Source organism: Ceratotherium simum, chromosome 4, assembly GCF_057802395.1.
Source record: "Ceratotherium simum simum isolate JZ-2026a chromosome 4, ASM5780239v1, whole genome shotgun sequence".
NCBI classification, from domain to species: Eukaryota; Metazoa; Chordata; class Mammalia; order Perissodactyla; family Rhinocerotidae; genus Ceratotherium; species Ceratotherium simum.
Genome location: NC_141903.1, coordinates 63,591,499 through 63,610,530, shown reverse-complemented (window position 1 = coordinate 63,610,530; position 19,032 = coordinate 63,591,499). Strand labels below are relative to the sequence as shown.

General features: G+C 39.4%; 1 protein-coding gene across 4 annotated transcripts in view; it reads right to left on the bottom strand.

The window, feature by feature from the left end:
* EFNA5 (ephrin A5) overlaps positions 1 to 19,032 on the bottom strand; it is a 290,294-nt gene that overhangs the window by 42,304 nt on the left and 228,958 nt on the right. For all 4 annotated transcript variants that reach the window (XM_087429951.1, XM_004420328.3, XM_087429952.1 and 1 more), the window contains exon 2: positions 4,571 to 4,863. In XM_087429951.1, the coding sequence (XP_087286077.1) occupies positions 4,571 to 4,863 (293 nt within the window). The remainder of the gene's footprint in view (positions 1 to 4,570; positions 4,864 to 19,032) is intronic.

Genomic DNA, 19,032 nt, shown 5'->3' with positions numbered 1-19,032 from the left:
ACCATAAATACATAATGTCAGGGGCTACAAGTGCTTGAGTAAAAATAAAGCAGAGTAAGAGTGCAGAGAATGACAGAGATGTTATCTTTATATAAGGGAGGTCAGAATAGCCTCTCTGATAAAGACATTTTTTAGGGCAGACTTAAAGAAAGCGAGAGCAAGGGAGGTGGATGCCCAGGGCAATGAGAACCCAGCCAGAGAGAAGAACAAGTACCAAAGCCCTGATGGGGGGTGGGGCACTGGACAGGTATGAGGACCACGAAGGAGGGCAGGGTGGCTGGAGCAGAGACAATGAGACAGACAGTGGTAGGAGAAGAAGTCCAAGAGTCCCAGGGCAGGAAAGAGAGGAGCACCTGCCATGGAGGACTTTGTTGGCCAGCTTAGACTTTGAATTTTTGTCTTGGTGAGACAGGAAGTCACTGGAGGGCTTTGACAGAGTTATGGCATGAGTGGGGAAAACAGGAGCCTGTTGCACTAGTCGAGACCAGAGATGATGGTGGGTTGGACAGGGTGAGAGCAATGCAACTAGTTCAATAATTCTAATACGCCTCTCTGCTCTGCATTTTCCCTAAAGATATCCCTCTAACTGGCATTTATTGAACTCCTACTAAGTAAGGCATTGGGCTGGGCCATTTTACAGATGTTCTCTCTTACTTTAGTGGCGCAGACCCTCAGATAAAATATACTAAGATTAGGTTATTACAGCTCCAAGAAATGTTTGAAATCATCTATTGCAACCAAGTTATTTTTATAGATGTGGAATTAGAAATCCAGAGAGATTCAATGCTTTACCCAAGATCATATAGCTAGTTAGGTCAAGAGAAGAGACAAAGACTCAGTTTTCTTTACTTTACAAAAGAGGACATTCAAAATCAGTGTTTCTACTGACTTATAAAAATAACTTATAGTGGCCTTATTTATTTCTTTTTGCCTCTTATGATTTAAAAATAACAACAGTAAAACTTTTTCCAAACACGTTCTCATTAGGTTAATATGTATGAGAATCATCTCTAAAACGAGTATTTTTAAGTTTCTAAAATAACACTCTGCCTTAGGAAGTCTATATAAATGACCATGGCCATGATCTACTGACAGGCAGTTCTGCAAATCTATCACTAATAGAAATACCACCAACTTTCTGTAATTACTTTAGTATGCCAATCGCTTACCAAAATAGCTCCTGTAGATTGAAGACAGTATTTGTCAGATTCAACAATGGGCTCAGTCTGCCTTAACAATAATCAGGGATTATAACAACTTAACATACTGCCTGTTCCCAAAGAAAGGAGGACATGGCATAGAGTCATTCTTGGGACAAATAAAGCATCTAGAACTGTAAAGGATATTTTCTTTTTAAAGTAAATTAGAAACTTCATATGAGATATTTCCAACTATGTATTTTCTTAATTTTGTATCACTCAAAGAACTTAAGAAGGAAATAAATCTTGTTGAGGATAAAGCAGAACTTGTTAAGAACTCTCTGATTTGTGTCCTCTGAGTCTACGTGACGATGTGGATATCCTGTTTTGAAATACTTCTCTTCCTTTCTCCCAAATCCAAGTTTGTATCTGAATTTTTGTTCTCTACAGTCACCACTAAACTTAACTCTTCCTCTAGTGCCCAAAAGCAGGACTGCCAAAAGGCTATAGCTTTCTTTTTTCTTTTGAAAACTTAGAAGAGAGTTTAAGGCCTTGAGGAGATGAAAAATACCCCTGGCCTCATAAGAATATTTTATAAAATTGACTGGTGGGCCGTCAGGCTTGTTTGTGAGATCAGTAACAGAGCTTCTCATAACGTATTAAGCGTGAAAAGAGCCATTTCCCAATCATCTTGTTCGTTCCACACAGATTAGGAGAGAGGAAAATTCAACTGAGGGCCAATTCTCCCACAAGAATCCTTTAGTTTAATTATGACCACAGTATATTAAACGTCTGTAAGACATTCACGTTAGCTCTGCCGTTCCTACTCTCAGCAGTGAAAGAAAGGGAGGAAACACTTTCACTACTAAAAAGACAGGGAAGGAAGCTCTTGTGCTTCTAAAACATGGTTGAAAATTCAGTTTAACTGACTGCCAGGCCACTGTGCTTCTTGTAAATGAGCATCTCTTTGCTGCTAATTTTGTGCTATTTTACCTTTCATTTAAAAAAGTAATTCAGGTTCAACTCAGCTGAACAGCAAAAAGCTCTTGATATTTTGAAGCATTTGGGAACAATTACTTTGACAGGAGCCCTTGACAGTTAAATGACTCCGTTAAATGAATGTTATAGAAGACACATAATGATTTTTAGTGAAATATTGAATTTAACCACAAGTGAAGAAAAACCAGTCATAAGCACTATGGGTATATTTGAATAATAACATCTTGCTTATGAACTCTAATGGATTCTATAATTTCTAATAATCATGCAATCAACTAGTTAGTGGGTGAGTATGCTTCCCCTCTTAGTACTTTCTGTTCATTTTGGGGTTTTGCTTTTGTTGTTGTTTTTTACTCTGAGAAACCAATATAAACATTTGGAAACTGGCAATAATTTCTTCTTACATTGGTATGATATTTTAGAGTTAGGCAATTAATGAGTTGCTGTCCCACAATTGAAGTCCTCCTCTTTCCTTTTTCTCATTTGCTGAATGAGATTCTTTCACAAAGGAAAAAATCAGCAAAAGGCAAGAGCCTGCTGCCTGAGAACGTGTGAATTCACTGCATGCCAGTGTTTTCTCTGTCTGTGGGACTCAATATTCCTTTTCTTATTTTATGGATCGAATGTGAGATAGTATCAAGGCTTTTACATGTTTTCTCATGACTAATGACTGAAATACGCACTGAAATAATAAAACTGGTACTGTTCAATTTCCTTTTTAAATTCAATTCCAATGTAAGTGAGAGTGCCCTTGCAATGGTGAAACCCGGCTTATTATAAAATTCTGTTTTCTGGAGAAGAGGAGCTAGAAATCCTTGTAGACTTAAAACATGTGGGTTAGGAGTGGGTGGGGACTGAAGAAATGAGTCAGAAAAACAGGAATGTTCTTTATCTTGTTTGTCTGGCAAGCAGGGGTGAAAAAGGGATGCTAAGCATACTGGGTGGTAGTGCTTGATCCGTACACACTGTGTGCAGCTGTACTTCCTGATTCTTCCAAGCAGGTGAGGTACAACCCCTCCATGTTCCCACTGCTCCCTGCATTTATCTTCATTAAGCAATTGTCTATTTACCCTTTAATTGCCTATTTACATGTTTGCTCCCCACTAGATTGTCCCTCCTCGAGGACAGGGAGTATCTTTTCATCCTGCATCCTCCAATATTTCTGAGTCATGGTAAGCTGTTCGATAAATGTACTTTTGTTTATTTTATTTTTTCCCCCCAAAGCCCCAGTGGATAGTTGTATGTCGTAGCTGCACATCCTTCTAGTTGCTGTATGCGGGACTCGGCCTCAGGATGAACAGAGAAGTGGTGCCTCGATGCGCACCCGGGATCCGAACCCGGGCCACCAGCATTGCAGCGCGCACACTTAACCACCAAGCCACAGGGCCGGCCCTGATAAATGTACTTTTGAACAAGTAAACTTTTAACTCTTTCAGCTGACAGTGAAAATGTGCAGGAAAGGCCAGATAGTTTAAATATTTGATACTAGTTAAAGAAAAGCCCAGATACACAGCAACCTGCCTAAATTAGATATTACCTATAACCTAGATATTACCTATAACCTTGCTAACTCCAAGTGTGGTCCGTAGACCAGCAGCATCACCTGGGGGCTTTATAAATACCGAATCTTGGACCCCACCTCAGACCCCCTGGATCAGAATCTGCATTATAACAAGATCCCCAGGTGACTTATGCACAAAGTCATAGATGCATTCACCTAGACTATATGGCTAGTATGACGCCTGAAGAAGTGATGGGTACATAATGGAGAAAAAACAAGGCCGCGGCAATGATTAACACAGAGGTCTGCTGAGCAAGTTTTAGAGCTCTCTCAGGACAGAGGCGCTTAATGCTCACAGGCGGGAAACTCACTCATACCAGTTCCCTTGGAACCCTTTCTAGATACTTCACGCTCTTTCCTGTTTAAAGACACAGCTGCTCTTAATAATTGTCTTTTCTCCTTGGTGCAAAAGAGTATTTATCATCAGCATGCTGACATCTGCAGGCGTTTTGGCTTTCCCCACTGAAAATGTGGACCACTGAAAGGATATTGCTGACACCTGAATAAGAAATCCAATGACTTCAAGCTATGTAAATTTAATTATTTCCTTTAATTTTTTTTTCAGGAATCTCTTTTTCTTTTCCTGAGCTTCGGAGAAGTCCTGGCAATTTTCATTTAAAAGAAATACAAGTCAGCAGTGGTTCACTGAACAGGCTGACACGCAATTTCATAGGGGGAGAGGCACTGTGTCTTTAATCTAATTTGTGCTCTCAATTCCCAGCTAATGTATCTAGGGATCCTGATGTATGCATTTACAAGGAGACATCTGTAATGCAGAGTCCAGCTCTCTGCAATTCTCTGAAACATGGATAAAAAATTAGTCTGGGTTCTTGCAGCTGCCCCACAACACGATAAATCTCTATATACTCACAGATGTAGAAATATTCCCGGCCTGGCCTGAATTCAAATCCTAGAGAAAAGGGCGTGAAGAGCTGGAATTTTTCAGAGAACTTCAGTGGTCCATTTGGAGAGTGAGGCCGGTTACATTCCCATCTCTTGAATCCTTTGGAAGTATGGTCGCAGGCACTGTAGCCATCAAAGTTCACCATGTAGAGGACATAACGCTCAGTCTTATCTTCTGGGACCGAGTCCTCATAGTGAGGGCAGAACACATCCAGGTAGTCATTGATACAGACGTCAATGTGGTAGTCACCCCTCTGGAATCTGTCGGAAGAAGAAGAGCAAGATGAGATTATTTGGAGAGGAAAAGCTTTTACTGTTTAGAATCAGTGGTTGAACCTTCAATAATGTTGGGTTAAATTTTTATTGCATGCTATTATGATTTGGGGCATGGTTTGAAATGTTGCTGTTTCAAATCTAAGCAACAACAAGCCATTTTACAGAGAACTTCTATTATATTTATTTCAAAATACCCTACAAATGGAACCCTTCACATTCATTTTAAGTATTAAAGATACTGATTTGCTCTTTTCCTTTCTTAAAATCACATATATTGAAGCAAAGTTTTCATATTTCTAAAATAGTATTTCATTTAATAAATGTTTTTGAATAAATGAATAAGAAATTTAAAGAATAAATAATTGAATTTATTGTTATAATTGAGACCATTCTTAATTTCCTATGCAAATTTCTCCTATGTGGAGAATTAGAGTCATAAAATTGAGAGAATTAGAATCATACAATTTAAAAGTTGGAAAGAAAATTCCCAGAACAACACATCCACTTTAGAGGAAAATAAAAACCTAAGGCATAATGATGAAGCAGTGAGTGATCGAACTAGACCTAGAACGGAGACTTCAGATCCTAGTTAGGTATTTCCCTTAATAAATCTGTTTATGTCACAAACTCATTTTAGCCAATCTCTGTTTTGATTCCCTATCCCTTTCCATATTAAGAAAATTGAAACCATCTAAAACGCATGACTTTTCCCCCATCTCTTAATTTTATAGGTTGTGTTCTAGGCTGGACTGATGAATAGTGAAAGTAACAGGTTAGATGAAACTAGCAAAAACCATGGCCACTTCATCCTGAAATAGTTAAACTGTATGCACACACATGCAGGTACACACACACCCCACTGCACACGTCACATTGTCTCCTTCAGTTCCTATCTTATAAAAGTTTTGCTTCTTTGTTTTAACTAATATGCCTCTCCCCATCAATTGAACAGTATTTCTCAGGACCCAGAGATGTGTGAAACAGCAGTTGTTACGTACACAACTTCCTAAAATCAGAGTGGAAAAGCCTACAAAACCTCTCTGTTTTTAGCTAGTGAGGAAATTCTTCTCTGAGCCCTTAGAAGGTTCATCATAAAACTGGGTTACTGCTGAAATACAACATCCATAAAGTCATATAATCTTCAAGTCAGACAGTCTCAGTGTGAACACTTCCCAGTGATGGTGAGCTAGTCTATTCCATTTTTGGACATCTCTAAATGTTAGAAAGTTTCTTCTTGTATCAAGCATAAATCTGCTTCTGTGTAATTTCTATCCTGTGATCCTACTTCTGCTGCCTGAAATTACAAAGAAGAATTCTAATTCCTCTTCCACCAGCTAGTCCATAAAACATTTGGAGATGTTAGCTATGTCTCTCTGTATCCTCTTTTCTCCAGGGCTGAAAATTCTGATTTCTTTGGTTATTTCTGGTATAGTTCCCAGGCTCCTCATCATGCTAGTTTCCTGACCCTCCTCAGTTCCTCCAGTTTCCCAGTGTTCTCCTTAAAATGCAGCATCCAAACATAACAAAGACCTTCAACGCATTGGTGTGACCAATATTCAGCCCAATAGAAATCCCACCGTCTTCACTCTTCACACTAAATATTCATTGACAAAGCCGAGATTCCTTTCTGAAATACAACATGGCAAAAGTCGAAGCACTGCTCACTTTGGATTTAAGGACTGGATCTGCTGCAGGTTGAGTGGGAGAGTCATAAACCATCCTGAGCCTCAGTTTCCTCATTTATAAGTTGAAATAACAATGAGAATTTGCCTTGCTAACCTCACATGGCAGCTTCAAGCCTCAGATGAGGAAATGTATGAAAAGTACCATGTGAATGTGAAGCACTGTTACTATTATCAGGATATATTAAAGCATATTAAAATGGGTAAATAACAAAATATTAACTTCTAAACAACAGCAGTAAGAGCATACAACAGAAGTAAAAATAATCCCTGTTTCCTTTTTAAAAATCTCCAAAGAAAGAAAATTATATGACAATCCTAAAGTCTGTCCTCAAGTATCAAATGATCGACAAAAACTCCACTTGATCCATGCTTTTGAAAAGCAGCAGGCTGACATATAAGAGAAATAAGGAAAGATGATCAGATCACTTTTCAGTTAGAGGATCTCAAAATACATAACCATTTTCAAAAACAAAAAACTCTTGGAAGTACTTATTTCTTTATATTTACAATGATCATGGAACTAGGTTTACTTTTTCCTCATTACTGGCAGACAACGATTTGTCAAGATGCAAGGAAAGACTGTGTTGCTTTTAAAAGATTTTTGAACATCAAGGTAACATCACTGCCAAAGTACAAAGAAAAGACACTGCAACATTCAGATAAAAGGGTGCTGGGATATGAATCATCAGCACTCAGAGTAGCCTGACAGTTCTGGATGAGAGCCAGACAAGAACTGCAGCAGAAGGCAATGCCCAGATGCACTTTATATTATTATATTATTATTATAGATCTTAAAGACATTCAAGGGGGAAGTTTTTCCTTTCCCTAAGTGTCACTCATTTTAGCTTCTACTAGCACTTGGCACTGCTTAAAAGGGGAAATAAAAATTAAAACTGCCATCGTCACGACCCATTCTGCTATTGCTTTATTCTACAAAATGTCATAGTTTTTTGACACCTTGAATTTAACTTCCCTTTTCCAACCTTTATCCCTGTTAATATCACTAATTTGTGTGTGTGTGTGTGTGAGGAAGATTAGCCCTGAGCTAACATCCAATGCCAATCCTCCTCTTTTTGCTGAGGAAGATTGGCCCTGGGCTAACATCCATGCCCATCTTCCTCTGCCTTATATGGGACGCCGCCACAGCATGGCTTGACAAGTGGTGCATCGGTGCGCGCCCGGGATCCAATCCTGCGAATCCTGGGCCGCCAAAGCGGAGCGTGCACACTTAACCACTACGCCACCAGGCCAGCCCCAATATCACTAAAATTTTAATAAGACAAACCATGAAATTGAAGACCCATTTTACATTGGGTTGACCAGTTATCCCTTTCTGGTGACATTTTACATCATGTGGGGTGTTAAGTGAATCACTGTGGAGCCTATTTTAAACATGTGCTTGCCCCAGCAATTAGTATTTCTACCCTTCTATCCATACGACAAATAAAAGATGATGATTCACCATAGAATCAACTTACACTCCTGTTTCAGATCTTTAATTTGCATAAATTAGTTTACTAATGTAAATTTCAAAGAATGGATACTATACACATAAAAACAATGATAAAATGGAACTCATAAAAGCCATCTGTATAATGTACCCAAGTACAACCCAAAGAAAGTTTAGGGTTAGATATTCTAATACTATCCCAAATCATGCTCTCTGGCGACAAAGTAGTACTGAACCATTCTCTTCTGGTCTTACTGTGAGGAAGCACATGCGTACGGCTAATATTATTGAGTGCTTATTATGTTGCATTCACTATCTCAATTTAATCTCCATCACAAATCCCACAGAATAGACACTATTAGTACACCCATTTAAAATGAGGAGACCGAGATTAAAAAGTCAAGCAACATGCCCAACCTTACACAACTAGTAAAAGGCAGAATTCAAACCCAACCAGTCTGACCTCAAAAGGAAGCTCTTCACTCTTCTACTTCCTGTGAGATTTCACTGTTCAAGTCTTAAGTTCTTAGGTCTACTCTGTATTCCCCCAGAGGGATGATTCTCATTCTTGACGGGGTTTCATTCTCTCCTTTATTTGCTAATGCAACAAGTGTTTGCTGACCTGCCATGTTATGGCTTTACATATGCTGTCATGTGAAATCTTAATTGGGCAGTTATAGTTAGTTTCATTTGACCAATGAGGAAATGACGTTCAGAGAAGCGGTTATCCTCTTAGTTCAATTTTTTTCACAGGAAGTAAGTAGCAGAGTTAGGATTTTAACCCAAGGCTTATATGGTTCTGAAGCACATTCTCTTTCCTCCTAACTGCAATGGTTCCAAAGCTTTACCAGTTGTTATAATTCCCCTCATCTAGCGGAGCGCTCTTAAGGGTTTTAGTACCATTTGGTTTACACTGGTCTTCTAGGAAAGCCTGCTGCAAGGTGTCCCGACCCTGTTCTCTCCTCACTAGGTTGGTCCCAAACTCCTAAACTGAAAGCTGAGGGTACATCAACATTTAGAACAAGCCTCAGATTGCAGGGTTAGCTCCTGACTCACATACATCATTCCAGACTTTCAAAGAATAAAGTGCTGTTAGGTTCAGTAGTCATTCACATAAAGGGATCTTTTTTTCCATCAGGAAACAGATTTCACGAGCTTAAGCTCACGTTAACAGAGCAAATTCACATCTAGGAAGAGTGATTCCACATGCCAATATTTACAAATGTCATGGGTAGCATGGCCGCTGCTTTAACACATCTGTAAATTTCTTGGAAATTTTCTTGTAAATGTCTTGTTTTTACTCCTACTTATCCTTAATTCCATCCATTGTATCTGTGGTTCTCTACCTCTCTGAAATCACTGCATATTATGAACTATAAGAATTTTTGGCTGCACAGCAACAAGCCAGGAATAATTACAATACAATCTCTACTAAATTATCACAGTGGTTTACCATGCAAAGCATGCATAGTTACCACCCTTAGGAAAGTGACTGTGTTTGTGTAAAATAGTTACTGACCTGTGTCCTCACAACACAAAAGTCTCAAGTGCCCAGAAACATCTCATATGCATAGAAGCATGGCCCTCATTCTCCACTGGGTTGCATGGGGGTCAATGCTCCATATAACATATAGCAGTATATATACTCTGTTATGGCAAGAATATATTGTATACATTTACCAAAACTTGGCAGTAGCCTGGTTGAGAATCAATGTCATATATATAATGAGTCATTTTAGTTAATTAAGAATAAAATTCAGCATGGCAACTAGTTCTTTGTAATCAACTCAATTACCAAAAATGAATTATGCACTTTATGATAGTTCTTGATGACCCAGAGACTGCACATTTCCAGGCTATTGATAGCAAAAGTAACAACTACAGTGGAGCTAGAAAGTCTATGTGCAGATGTATGTATTTGTCTTAGTTTGTCTTCAGTGTACACCTGATGACATTCCATGGCTAAATACAGCCTAGATTATAAACTTATATTATAAATTTATATTATAAATTTATTAATAACTCTCTCCATATTTAACCTGTCTAGAGGAAGTGAATCATGACTTAAGTCTCAGAATTCAAATGAAATAAAGACAACAGAAGTGAGGTAAGAGTCGACAATTTGTCTTTTCATTTAGTTATCAACAGAGTGCCCCCTAATTTTCTACTGAGATAGAGACCAAAGCATTGTTTTATGACCATAGTTAACCTGACCCAACCTGAACCTTGAGTACTCTAATCCTTTACCAACTTCAAGTGGAAGTTCTCAACTGACTCTGTCCTTGCTTCCTGTTTGCTATGGCAAGTAGACATCACCTAGCTTCCTTTCTCAATGGATGGTTTTTCATGTCATTGACCTTACTTCCCCCTCTGCCACCATATGCTCTTGTGTTGTGGATACTGACAGCTGGGGAGGCCAAGTCCAACAGACACACAGGCAGTGCCTTGGGTTTCAGGCTGCAGAGGAACACCATCTTAATCATCCTTCTCTGAGTTCATCTTTAGTCACTTTCCTCTGCAGTGTTCTTCCTCTCATTCCATCCTCATTTGCTAAAGCCAAAATGCATTTCATTTTAGTAGCTGGAAAAGGAAGGGCATGGTGCATATTTAAAACGTTCTAAATTGGCCTACAGCATATGTTGCTGGCACAGCAGAGAGCCTGCTTCCAGGGAAATATGTACCGAGGTATTTTATCAAGCAGCTCCTGAGTGAAGTTTCTTCACTCCATAAATATAGAAACAGCATTTCTGAACAGAGACAGAGTGGTTATCAGAGGTTAGGAAGCTGTGAGACACTTTTATCCCCCTTTCCTGTAATGTTTTAAAGGATTCAATAATGAAAATGTTATTTCTCATGAACTGAATAGTTGATTATTACATTTTAAATGTATTTTAATCTGTCAAAGAGGTGATTGTTTTAATATTCCTATTTGAGCAGAACTACAATGTCACTTCTTTAATTACAAGGCAACTTAATATATTACAGTCTGAAATTGAAATGTAAAAGAAGAATATGATTTATGGTCAAAGATTAAGCACATTTATCAGCTTAGGTTTCCTCCCAAATTTTAAACTAAATCTGGAGTGAATATATCTTGGTAGCACAGGCTTTCAATTCTACTATTGTTGATTTAAAGGCTAATTTCAGAATAAGATGTCTCTTTTTAACCAGAAGAATTTCTCATTTGTCCTGAAGGGCCTAATGGGCCCCTCAATAGACATGGGATTTGGTTTACAAATATGTTTGGTGAGGAGATGGGCAGGACGGCAGTCTCTGTTGCATAACGCTTCTCTTCTTGTCTCCTTCTGTTATTCCTTTCAGCACAGAATGCAAGCCTTATGGCTTTCATATCCTAAATTTGAAGATGCTCTTTTTTTATTTTCCTCCGGAGGTTAAATAATGAAATACAAACAGCAAATCAAACTTGGGATAGATAAATAATATTAGCATCACTGGGGGCTGAAGAAAGATTTGTTTTGCTAATTTTAAATGTTTTTTCTCTCTCACGGGCTGAAACATGTCTGTCTTTCAAATGGGTTGCTCATCAACCTTCATTTTCATCTCTAAGATAGAGACATGGACAGTTTCACCATTACCAGGCCAGTTGTTAAGGCTGAATGAGGTGTGGTACAAGACGACCGAAACACATCATTTCAGGCAGTCCAATCCAGCTCTTCCAGGCTCTACAACATACCAATAACAACTAAAATTCCCAAAGAAGTGAAGATTTCTAAGTTAAAAAAAAAACCCCACTCAAGGGCGAATTTCAGAGATGTTTCCTATTTATTCATTTTTTTTAAAGATTTTTTTTTTCCTCCCCAAAGCCCCAGTAGATAGTTGTATGTCATAGTTGCACATCCTTCTAGTTGCTGTATGTGGGATGCGGCCTCAGCATGGCCAGAGAAGCGGTGCGTCGGTGTGCACCCGGGATCCGAACCCGGGCCGCCAGTAGCGGAGCGCGTGCACTTAACCGCTAAGCCACGGGGCCAGCCCTCCTATTTATTCTCATAATCGGTTGAAATGCTGTGTGCTATGACACATACATTCACATCCAATGAAGCACAAGATATTGACAAAATATTTAGAGATCAGAGTTGGTGCTCTATTTATCCATTAATGAAAATTCCAATGAAGTTCTAACACATGCATGTTTTGGTAATTATAAATTCTTCAGCATGAGAGTTTGCCTTGAATTCAATAACTGTTGGCCATGGAAAAAGACATAATCTACTTGGCCAGATATTTAGAATTCATTAGTGGTTTAGTATACTAACCTGTCACATTTTTTCTGTGTGTGTGTGTGTGAATATGCTGCAAAAGCATGTGGTTTAAAAATCTCACAATTAATACTAATTACTCATATCAAATAGATGGATAAAAATCTCAAATCGCTTTCACTTGTTGCTTTTTTAGCAAAAGTCACATCGGTCTGAATGACTTTTTAAAATTGCTAGCTCCCAGGAGTAATACCTGTTTCCAATACAGGGCCCACAGAATGTTCTCTCCTCCGGTTTTAACTCATTTGGAGTTTGTTTTATTAGCTTGACTGAAGAGCTCCAAAGGAAACAAAGCATTAAATTGGCAGAGCCTAAACAAGACTTTCCTTCAGGAAGGGCCTGGGAGCTTTGGGTGACAGTCTAATTGCTTCTAAGCCCCCAAAGAGGCCTCGGGCATGGAGTAAGAACGTGTCAATGTCAACAGACTAAGTCAGCCAAAGAATTAACCAGGCAGAGTTCTACAGACCCAACACATCACAGAACACTTCAAGTGGTTTTCAAAAAGAGATTAAAATAAAATAAAGAATTATCGTCTGGCAATCAGTGTTCTAACAGAGGTCACTTCCACAGTGCAAAACAGACTCTTTCTCGACTCCTGCTGGTCGGGAACATCCTGACAAAGCTGCCCTTCATGCCCTAAGTTATCCAGAGTTTTACACTGTGTCAAGCACACAGAACAGAGCATTTGCCACCGACACGCAGATCCAAAAGCAGATGCAGGAAATCATTGAACAGGTCATCCAGCCACTAGGAGAAGAGGATTAAACAAACTGATTCTGTTCCCAGGGATGCGGGAGTCAATCAAACAAGTAAGCACCTGCCAAACTGCAGGTGGGATGCAGGTGGGATACATGTAGCCCTTTTGTATCCTATTGGGATGGAGTTACCCAGTGGAATTTCATGCTATTCCTAGTTTCAAAAGTAACAACAATAACCAAAGAGCTATAATAAATGTCCTTTCTATCAAGCAACTCAAACAATGATTTAATAGTTCTTAAGTACTGGTGTGCAAACAATGAAATAAATATTTGTATTACGGCCTGGTGATAACTTACTGGCATCATTACCATCTAAGTCTGAAATCTGGCCCTGACTTTTCAAAAACTGGGGTGGCGTTTCCAAGACCTACGTGGGATGAAACTAATCTATTAGTTTATTGTCAAAGGAACAAAAAACAAGCTGGAAGAAAGAAAATAAATGTTTTATGGATTTCTTTTATGTCTGATCTTCATACAACAAGGGGAAGCATATATTTGGAAATGCTAGGGCACAATAATGATAAAGCATTTCATACAAAGCTTTAGGATGTAAAGCTGAAACTGTTGCTGTTTCTACACAAATTGGCATGTGAGAAGTAGTTACTTTTATTTGGTTGGCTAGAACTCTCTGAGGAGCTGGATACAAATCTGGGACCAGGAATGAAGCGAAGGTGAGAGAAAAGAGATCTGGAGACATTAGAAATTAGGTGGTGGGTATAGCCATAAAAGTACTGAATTCATTCAAGGTAAATGCATAGATTTAGAAGAAAACTAGTATTGCACTGAAAGCAATTTACTGTAATTATTATTATAATATTTTTATGCAGACCTCCTTTTTTATATATATAGAGCTCCTTGAAGATAGTACTGGTGTTTACCCATCTCTATATCCCTAACACCTAGCACAGTGTATACACTACACTACGAGTAGTGACTTGATAGATGTCCAAAGAAGGTTAATTGTAGCTGAAGGATATTAGACGTAATGCTTAAAAACAGGACAACTGTGTAGAGTGCCCAGTAATCTCCTTCTGTGTTCTGGGTCTCAGTATCAAATTTTGAGAAGAGCTAAATAATATTATAAACAAAGGTCAAGATCAGAAAACAAAATGATGGCCGACTGCAAAAAGGAAAATGATCATCAGGACTGTTGTTCAAGCAACGTTAGAAAATTATGCCTAGCGGAGTAGACAACTTAAGCACCTAAGGCAGAATGAAAGTTTCTCTCTTGTCATTAAGTCCTCTATTCAATTACCATTTATCGGGGTAATTAAACACTGGAAAGTGATGCCAGGCTAATTGTTAGATTATGATAATTACATGTCTTTGCTACGCTACAGCTGATCAAAATAAGATGTGGTCCCGTGCACTTAGCTAAAGCCGCTCTGTAATCGTCAGACTTTTGTAGAGCGCTAGGCCATTTATTACTAATTCATTACAAATCAGGCGGAGAAGCTTATTATTTGTAATGCTTCTTTTCTCCCCCCACACACAGTCTCCTGGAACAAGACTCCCAAAAGGTTAAGCACAAACTGTCGCCTCTCATTGGCCCATTTCCATCCCAATTACACAGCTGAGCAGCATTAGGTGCCTCTATTTGAGAGGGTTCATCAGACTGCTTCACAAAACCCTGCAACCGCCTATCACATTGGCAGAAACAGCCAAGGCTCCCTTTCAGCCTCTGCCAACCACTGTTCTGCTCTGAGCTGTGTCCCGGCAACCACAAGCTGGCAATCCAGAGGATCTTTTGGTTCTGAGGCTCCCTTCTGCTCAGGTCAGGCCTCGACTAGGCTGGGATAGGCCCAGGGTCTGCTCCAGTTAGCAAGAGTTATGGGGGAGCACATACTGCGTCCCTCCTACTAGGACGTTCAGCCTCTCTTCCTCGAGCCAGGGTCAGGAGAGGAGAGCAACTTTCTTGGGAACTGACCAGAGTCACCTCGGAACTACCAAATCGTGACTCAAATCTTTGTAGAGAAAGACGAGAACCAATCCATTGTCCTTGGGCATTTATTTCTAGGGGTTAGAAATCTCTCCTTCCATCCCTCTGCTAGCCATTCCAGGTCACCATGGGAAGGTGGGAAGGCAGACAGGTATTTGAGATTCTTCATTTGGCTTTATCCTGGGACTTCTCAAGCTCTCCCGTGCAACCATCATCAGAATGTGCTCACATGGGCCATTGCTAAGTGGAGGAAGCACAGAGCATCAGGTTAAAAGTTTAGGAACTACTACAAAGTTCACGTCATGGTATGGTTCTCTGTGAGGGTTTTTTTTCCCTATTATTTGAGCAGTGTTATGTACCGAATGTTTGTGTCTGCCACCCCCACCCCCCGCCAAAATTCATATTTTGAAGCCCCAACCCCTCGTGTGACTATATTTGGAGATAGGGCCTTTTGGAGGTAATTAAGGTTAACTGAGGTCATAAGGGTGGGGCCTTGATCCAATAGGATTAGTGTCCTTCTAAGAAGAGACACCAAAAAGTGCCTCCTCTCCCCTCTCCCCACTCATGTGCCTCTGCAAGCCAGGATGACAGCTCTTAAGAGAAACTGGCCTTGATCTGAGACTCTATCCTTCAGAACTGTAAGAAAATTTCTGTTGTTTAAGCCAACAAGTCTATAGTATTTTGTTATGGCAGCATGAGCAGATGAATACAGCCAGTTTGAAATTTAGTTAATGGTAGAGTTGGAGGTGGGTGGTATTGAATTATCACTGCCAGGGACTTCAGAGATACAGAGACTCAATGAAAAACCACAAGTAACAATGGCCAGGAAGGAGGAGAGCAGGGAGGGAAGAGAGCAGAGTTAAGCCACTGCTGGCACCCCCCATAATACCCTGCACATGGGAGACACTCACTATCCATTTGCTGTTCTGAATAAACGGCTGGTCTGAGGGGAGAAGGCACATTATTTTCCTAAGTAAGGATAGTTTCACCTCTGAAATTAACTCATGGCACCACGAAAACGACTGTATTATCACCCAGCAACTGTTATCTCACGGTTTCAGCAAGGCTTTCGCCCAAAGATAGAATGAAGGGTGTTACAGAAAAGTCATATACTCCATTTCACCCTTCCTTGACCCTGGAAATTAAAACAGAATATGCCACCGCCTTTCAAAAATCATATTAAGTGCATTCTGGGGACAAAACAAACCATGAGTTATTTTTGTTAACACCAGAATACATAAAAGTGTCATTTTATGCACACATTTACTGGTGGCCTGTGGCTTAAGACTGGGGAGCTGGGGAACAAAGGTACTTTGGTTCATCACATAAAAATGGTTTTGCACTACTTAGTATTATTATTTCCTCCCCACACTCATTAAAAGGATATTCATTCATACAGCTGGATCCTCTATTTACTTTTATAGCCTGGACCACAGAAAGATATATGCAAGAATAATGCAATCATAAAAAATAAGAAACTAATTGCTCTATCCCAAGGAAACATAAGGGGGAGAAAGAAATAAACAATTCACCATTTATTTCTCAGAAATAAATCTAAGCACTTTAGGGGATTCTCAAGTGCTATAGTCTCTCTATCTACTTAAATGCTTTTCTGTCTCAATGACAGAGAATAGAGTTGGTGTTTTCCCCCCTTCTCCTGTCATTTTAATAAGCTCTATTTTCAAAATGTCTACGTTGGAAAGGAACCATATAGTTCAAAGCAAATGCACATGACCCTCCTCTTGAACTTGCAGAATTTTTGGTCCTGCGACAAGCTCTGAATTAGCCACTTGTGGGGGCTATGAGGTTTCAGAGGGATGGTTAATGCCAAGATACAAAGATGTTGAAACCAGAGGGTGATAAGGAGCACTTCATGCTGGGTGACAACTCAGCACCGTGAGCCTTGAGGGGACAGGGTCACGACTGGCTTTCTTCAGCACTCAGGAGTACAATCCCAGATCCCAAAATTTCTTTGACACTCACATTAACATTTTATTGCTGTTCAAACTGTGCAAGTCCAAGACAGAGAATGTGAGCTCCTTTTGAGTTACAAACTCTGTGTTGATGAGTTCAGTCAAAACACAACAAAGGCGTGTATGAAACCTGTGGGAGCCATGAAACAAGCCAGGGACTTAACACAGAATCTGTATCCAGTGTGAGGATAAATGTGACTCTATCTCACTGATTGATTTATTTACAGAAATAGGGCAATTGCATTTACTGATGTTTTAATTCAATATCTGGGTATCTATTCTGTGCATGCCCAATATTTAATTAAAATCATAATCCATTTTGTATTCTAAAAAGGAACTTAGATTTTTTCCATTCCACAAATATAAAGTATATCTTCCAACCCCATCGCTGGGAAGTAAAAGCATAGGCAAACAGGGAATTCACTTTCGTCCATTTGCAGATTTTCTGGCTCACAACACTCTGTAACTGAGAAAAGGTTTACAACAGCCAAAAGCCACCCAAGGATGTTTTATTGAATCTAGTCATTAACTGAAAAGCCTGAGTCTTGGTCACTAAAGGTGCTGGTTACTATGGTTTTATGAATGTGACTAGAGAAAGTTACATATGACATGTGCTGGCCAAGTGGGCAGCCAAGAAGCAGAGTCTACAAGACTAACCAAGAGTATACCCCCTGTTGGTGCTTCAGCCCACCTGGAAGCATGCGCTGATATGCAAAGAATATTAGAAGGAAGGGAGAATGGCACCCAGGCTGCAGCAATGCCTTTTCCTCCTGCTTGTGCCGGCAGTGAGGCTGAGCTGGAGTTGCATTTACCCCATAATTGAGACATGATCTGAAGCTTACACACACCTCGACAGGGTTTTGAATCCTAAGAAGTTACAAAGTATTCTAATCCACTAGAGGAAATGAACTGAAAATGAGGAACTAGGGGAAGTGCCTTGGTTTTTTGTTTTAGTTTAAATATGAGTTTCTGGCATAAAAGCTATAAAGGAATAAACTTACATATGCATAGCAGCACCTCCTGGTAGAGTATTAAATTTGGTTTTGTTTATTTTCCAAATCAGGGTGGTGGCTTCAAGATAGATGTCAGAGATGTTTGGAAGTATATGGAAACAGGAAATACTGCCATTCTCTGTTAGACAATTAGGACATTTAAAAATTCATATCACACATGAAAAAACTGTTGGTTCTAATGACTAGAAAAATTTATGGGGCGACTCACAATTAGACACGTCACTCCTGTTTTTCTTAATGGCAAATTGCAATCCAGCATCCTCAAGCACTCACTGAATTAAAAATGGAATTCTCAGCATTATATTTGCAGCTAAGTATTTATGTATGCTATGGAATCTACGAACTCCTCTCACATAAAACTTTCTATAATTGGTTTTGACTCAACAATCGGCACAACCACATTACTAGAATTGAGAGCAACAAAATCCTAACTCATCCCTCTTTAAAAACACCAGGTTATTTGCCTTTGTAGTCCTAGACACTACTCATGTTTACTAGTCTTAAGCTACCGTAATTATAAATTCCTTAATGCACACAGCACGCATGACATAGACTTGTAAAGCGATAGCCTCTAATTTTCCCTTGGCACGTGATACTTGATAATAACTTCACAAGCACCCTACTTCTGCATCAAGACCACAGAGAGAGATGCTAGTGGAAGGAAATTCAAGGCACCATCTCATCAGCTGTTTTCTTTCAGGACTGTTAATTATCTAGCCTCTTTTAAAAAAATCTCCAGGGAGAATTTGAGTCTTAAATAGTAGCTCTTCCCAAGACCTGTAGATGTCATTCAAAACTCAATGCATAAGGAAATTCTCTATTCAGGGGCACCAACCTTTCCAGTGTTGTTCAGAGCATTTCCCTCACCCCCGCCCTATTAAGAAGATTGGAGAGAAAAATAGAGGAAATTTAGCTCATGTTTTCCTAGGAAAGTCGAGCTGATTGTATTATCGACTGTCTACTGCATTAGCAATTTCCAACTGAATTACAAACTATTTCCCTGCATTATATTGTTATTGTTCAATACCATTTTCATTGCCCTAATGAAACAAAGCTATA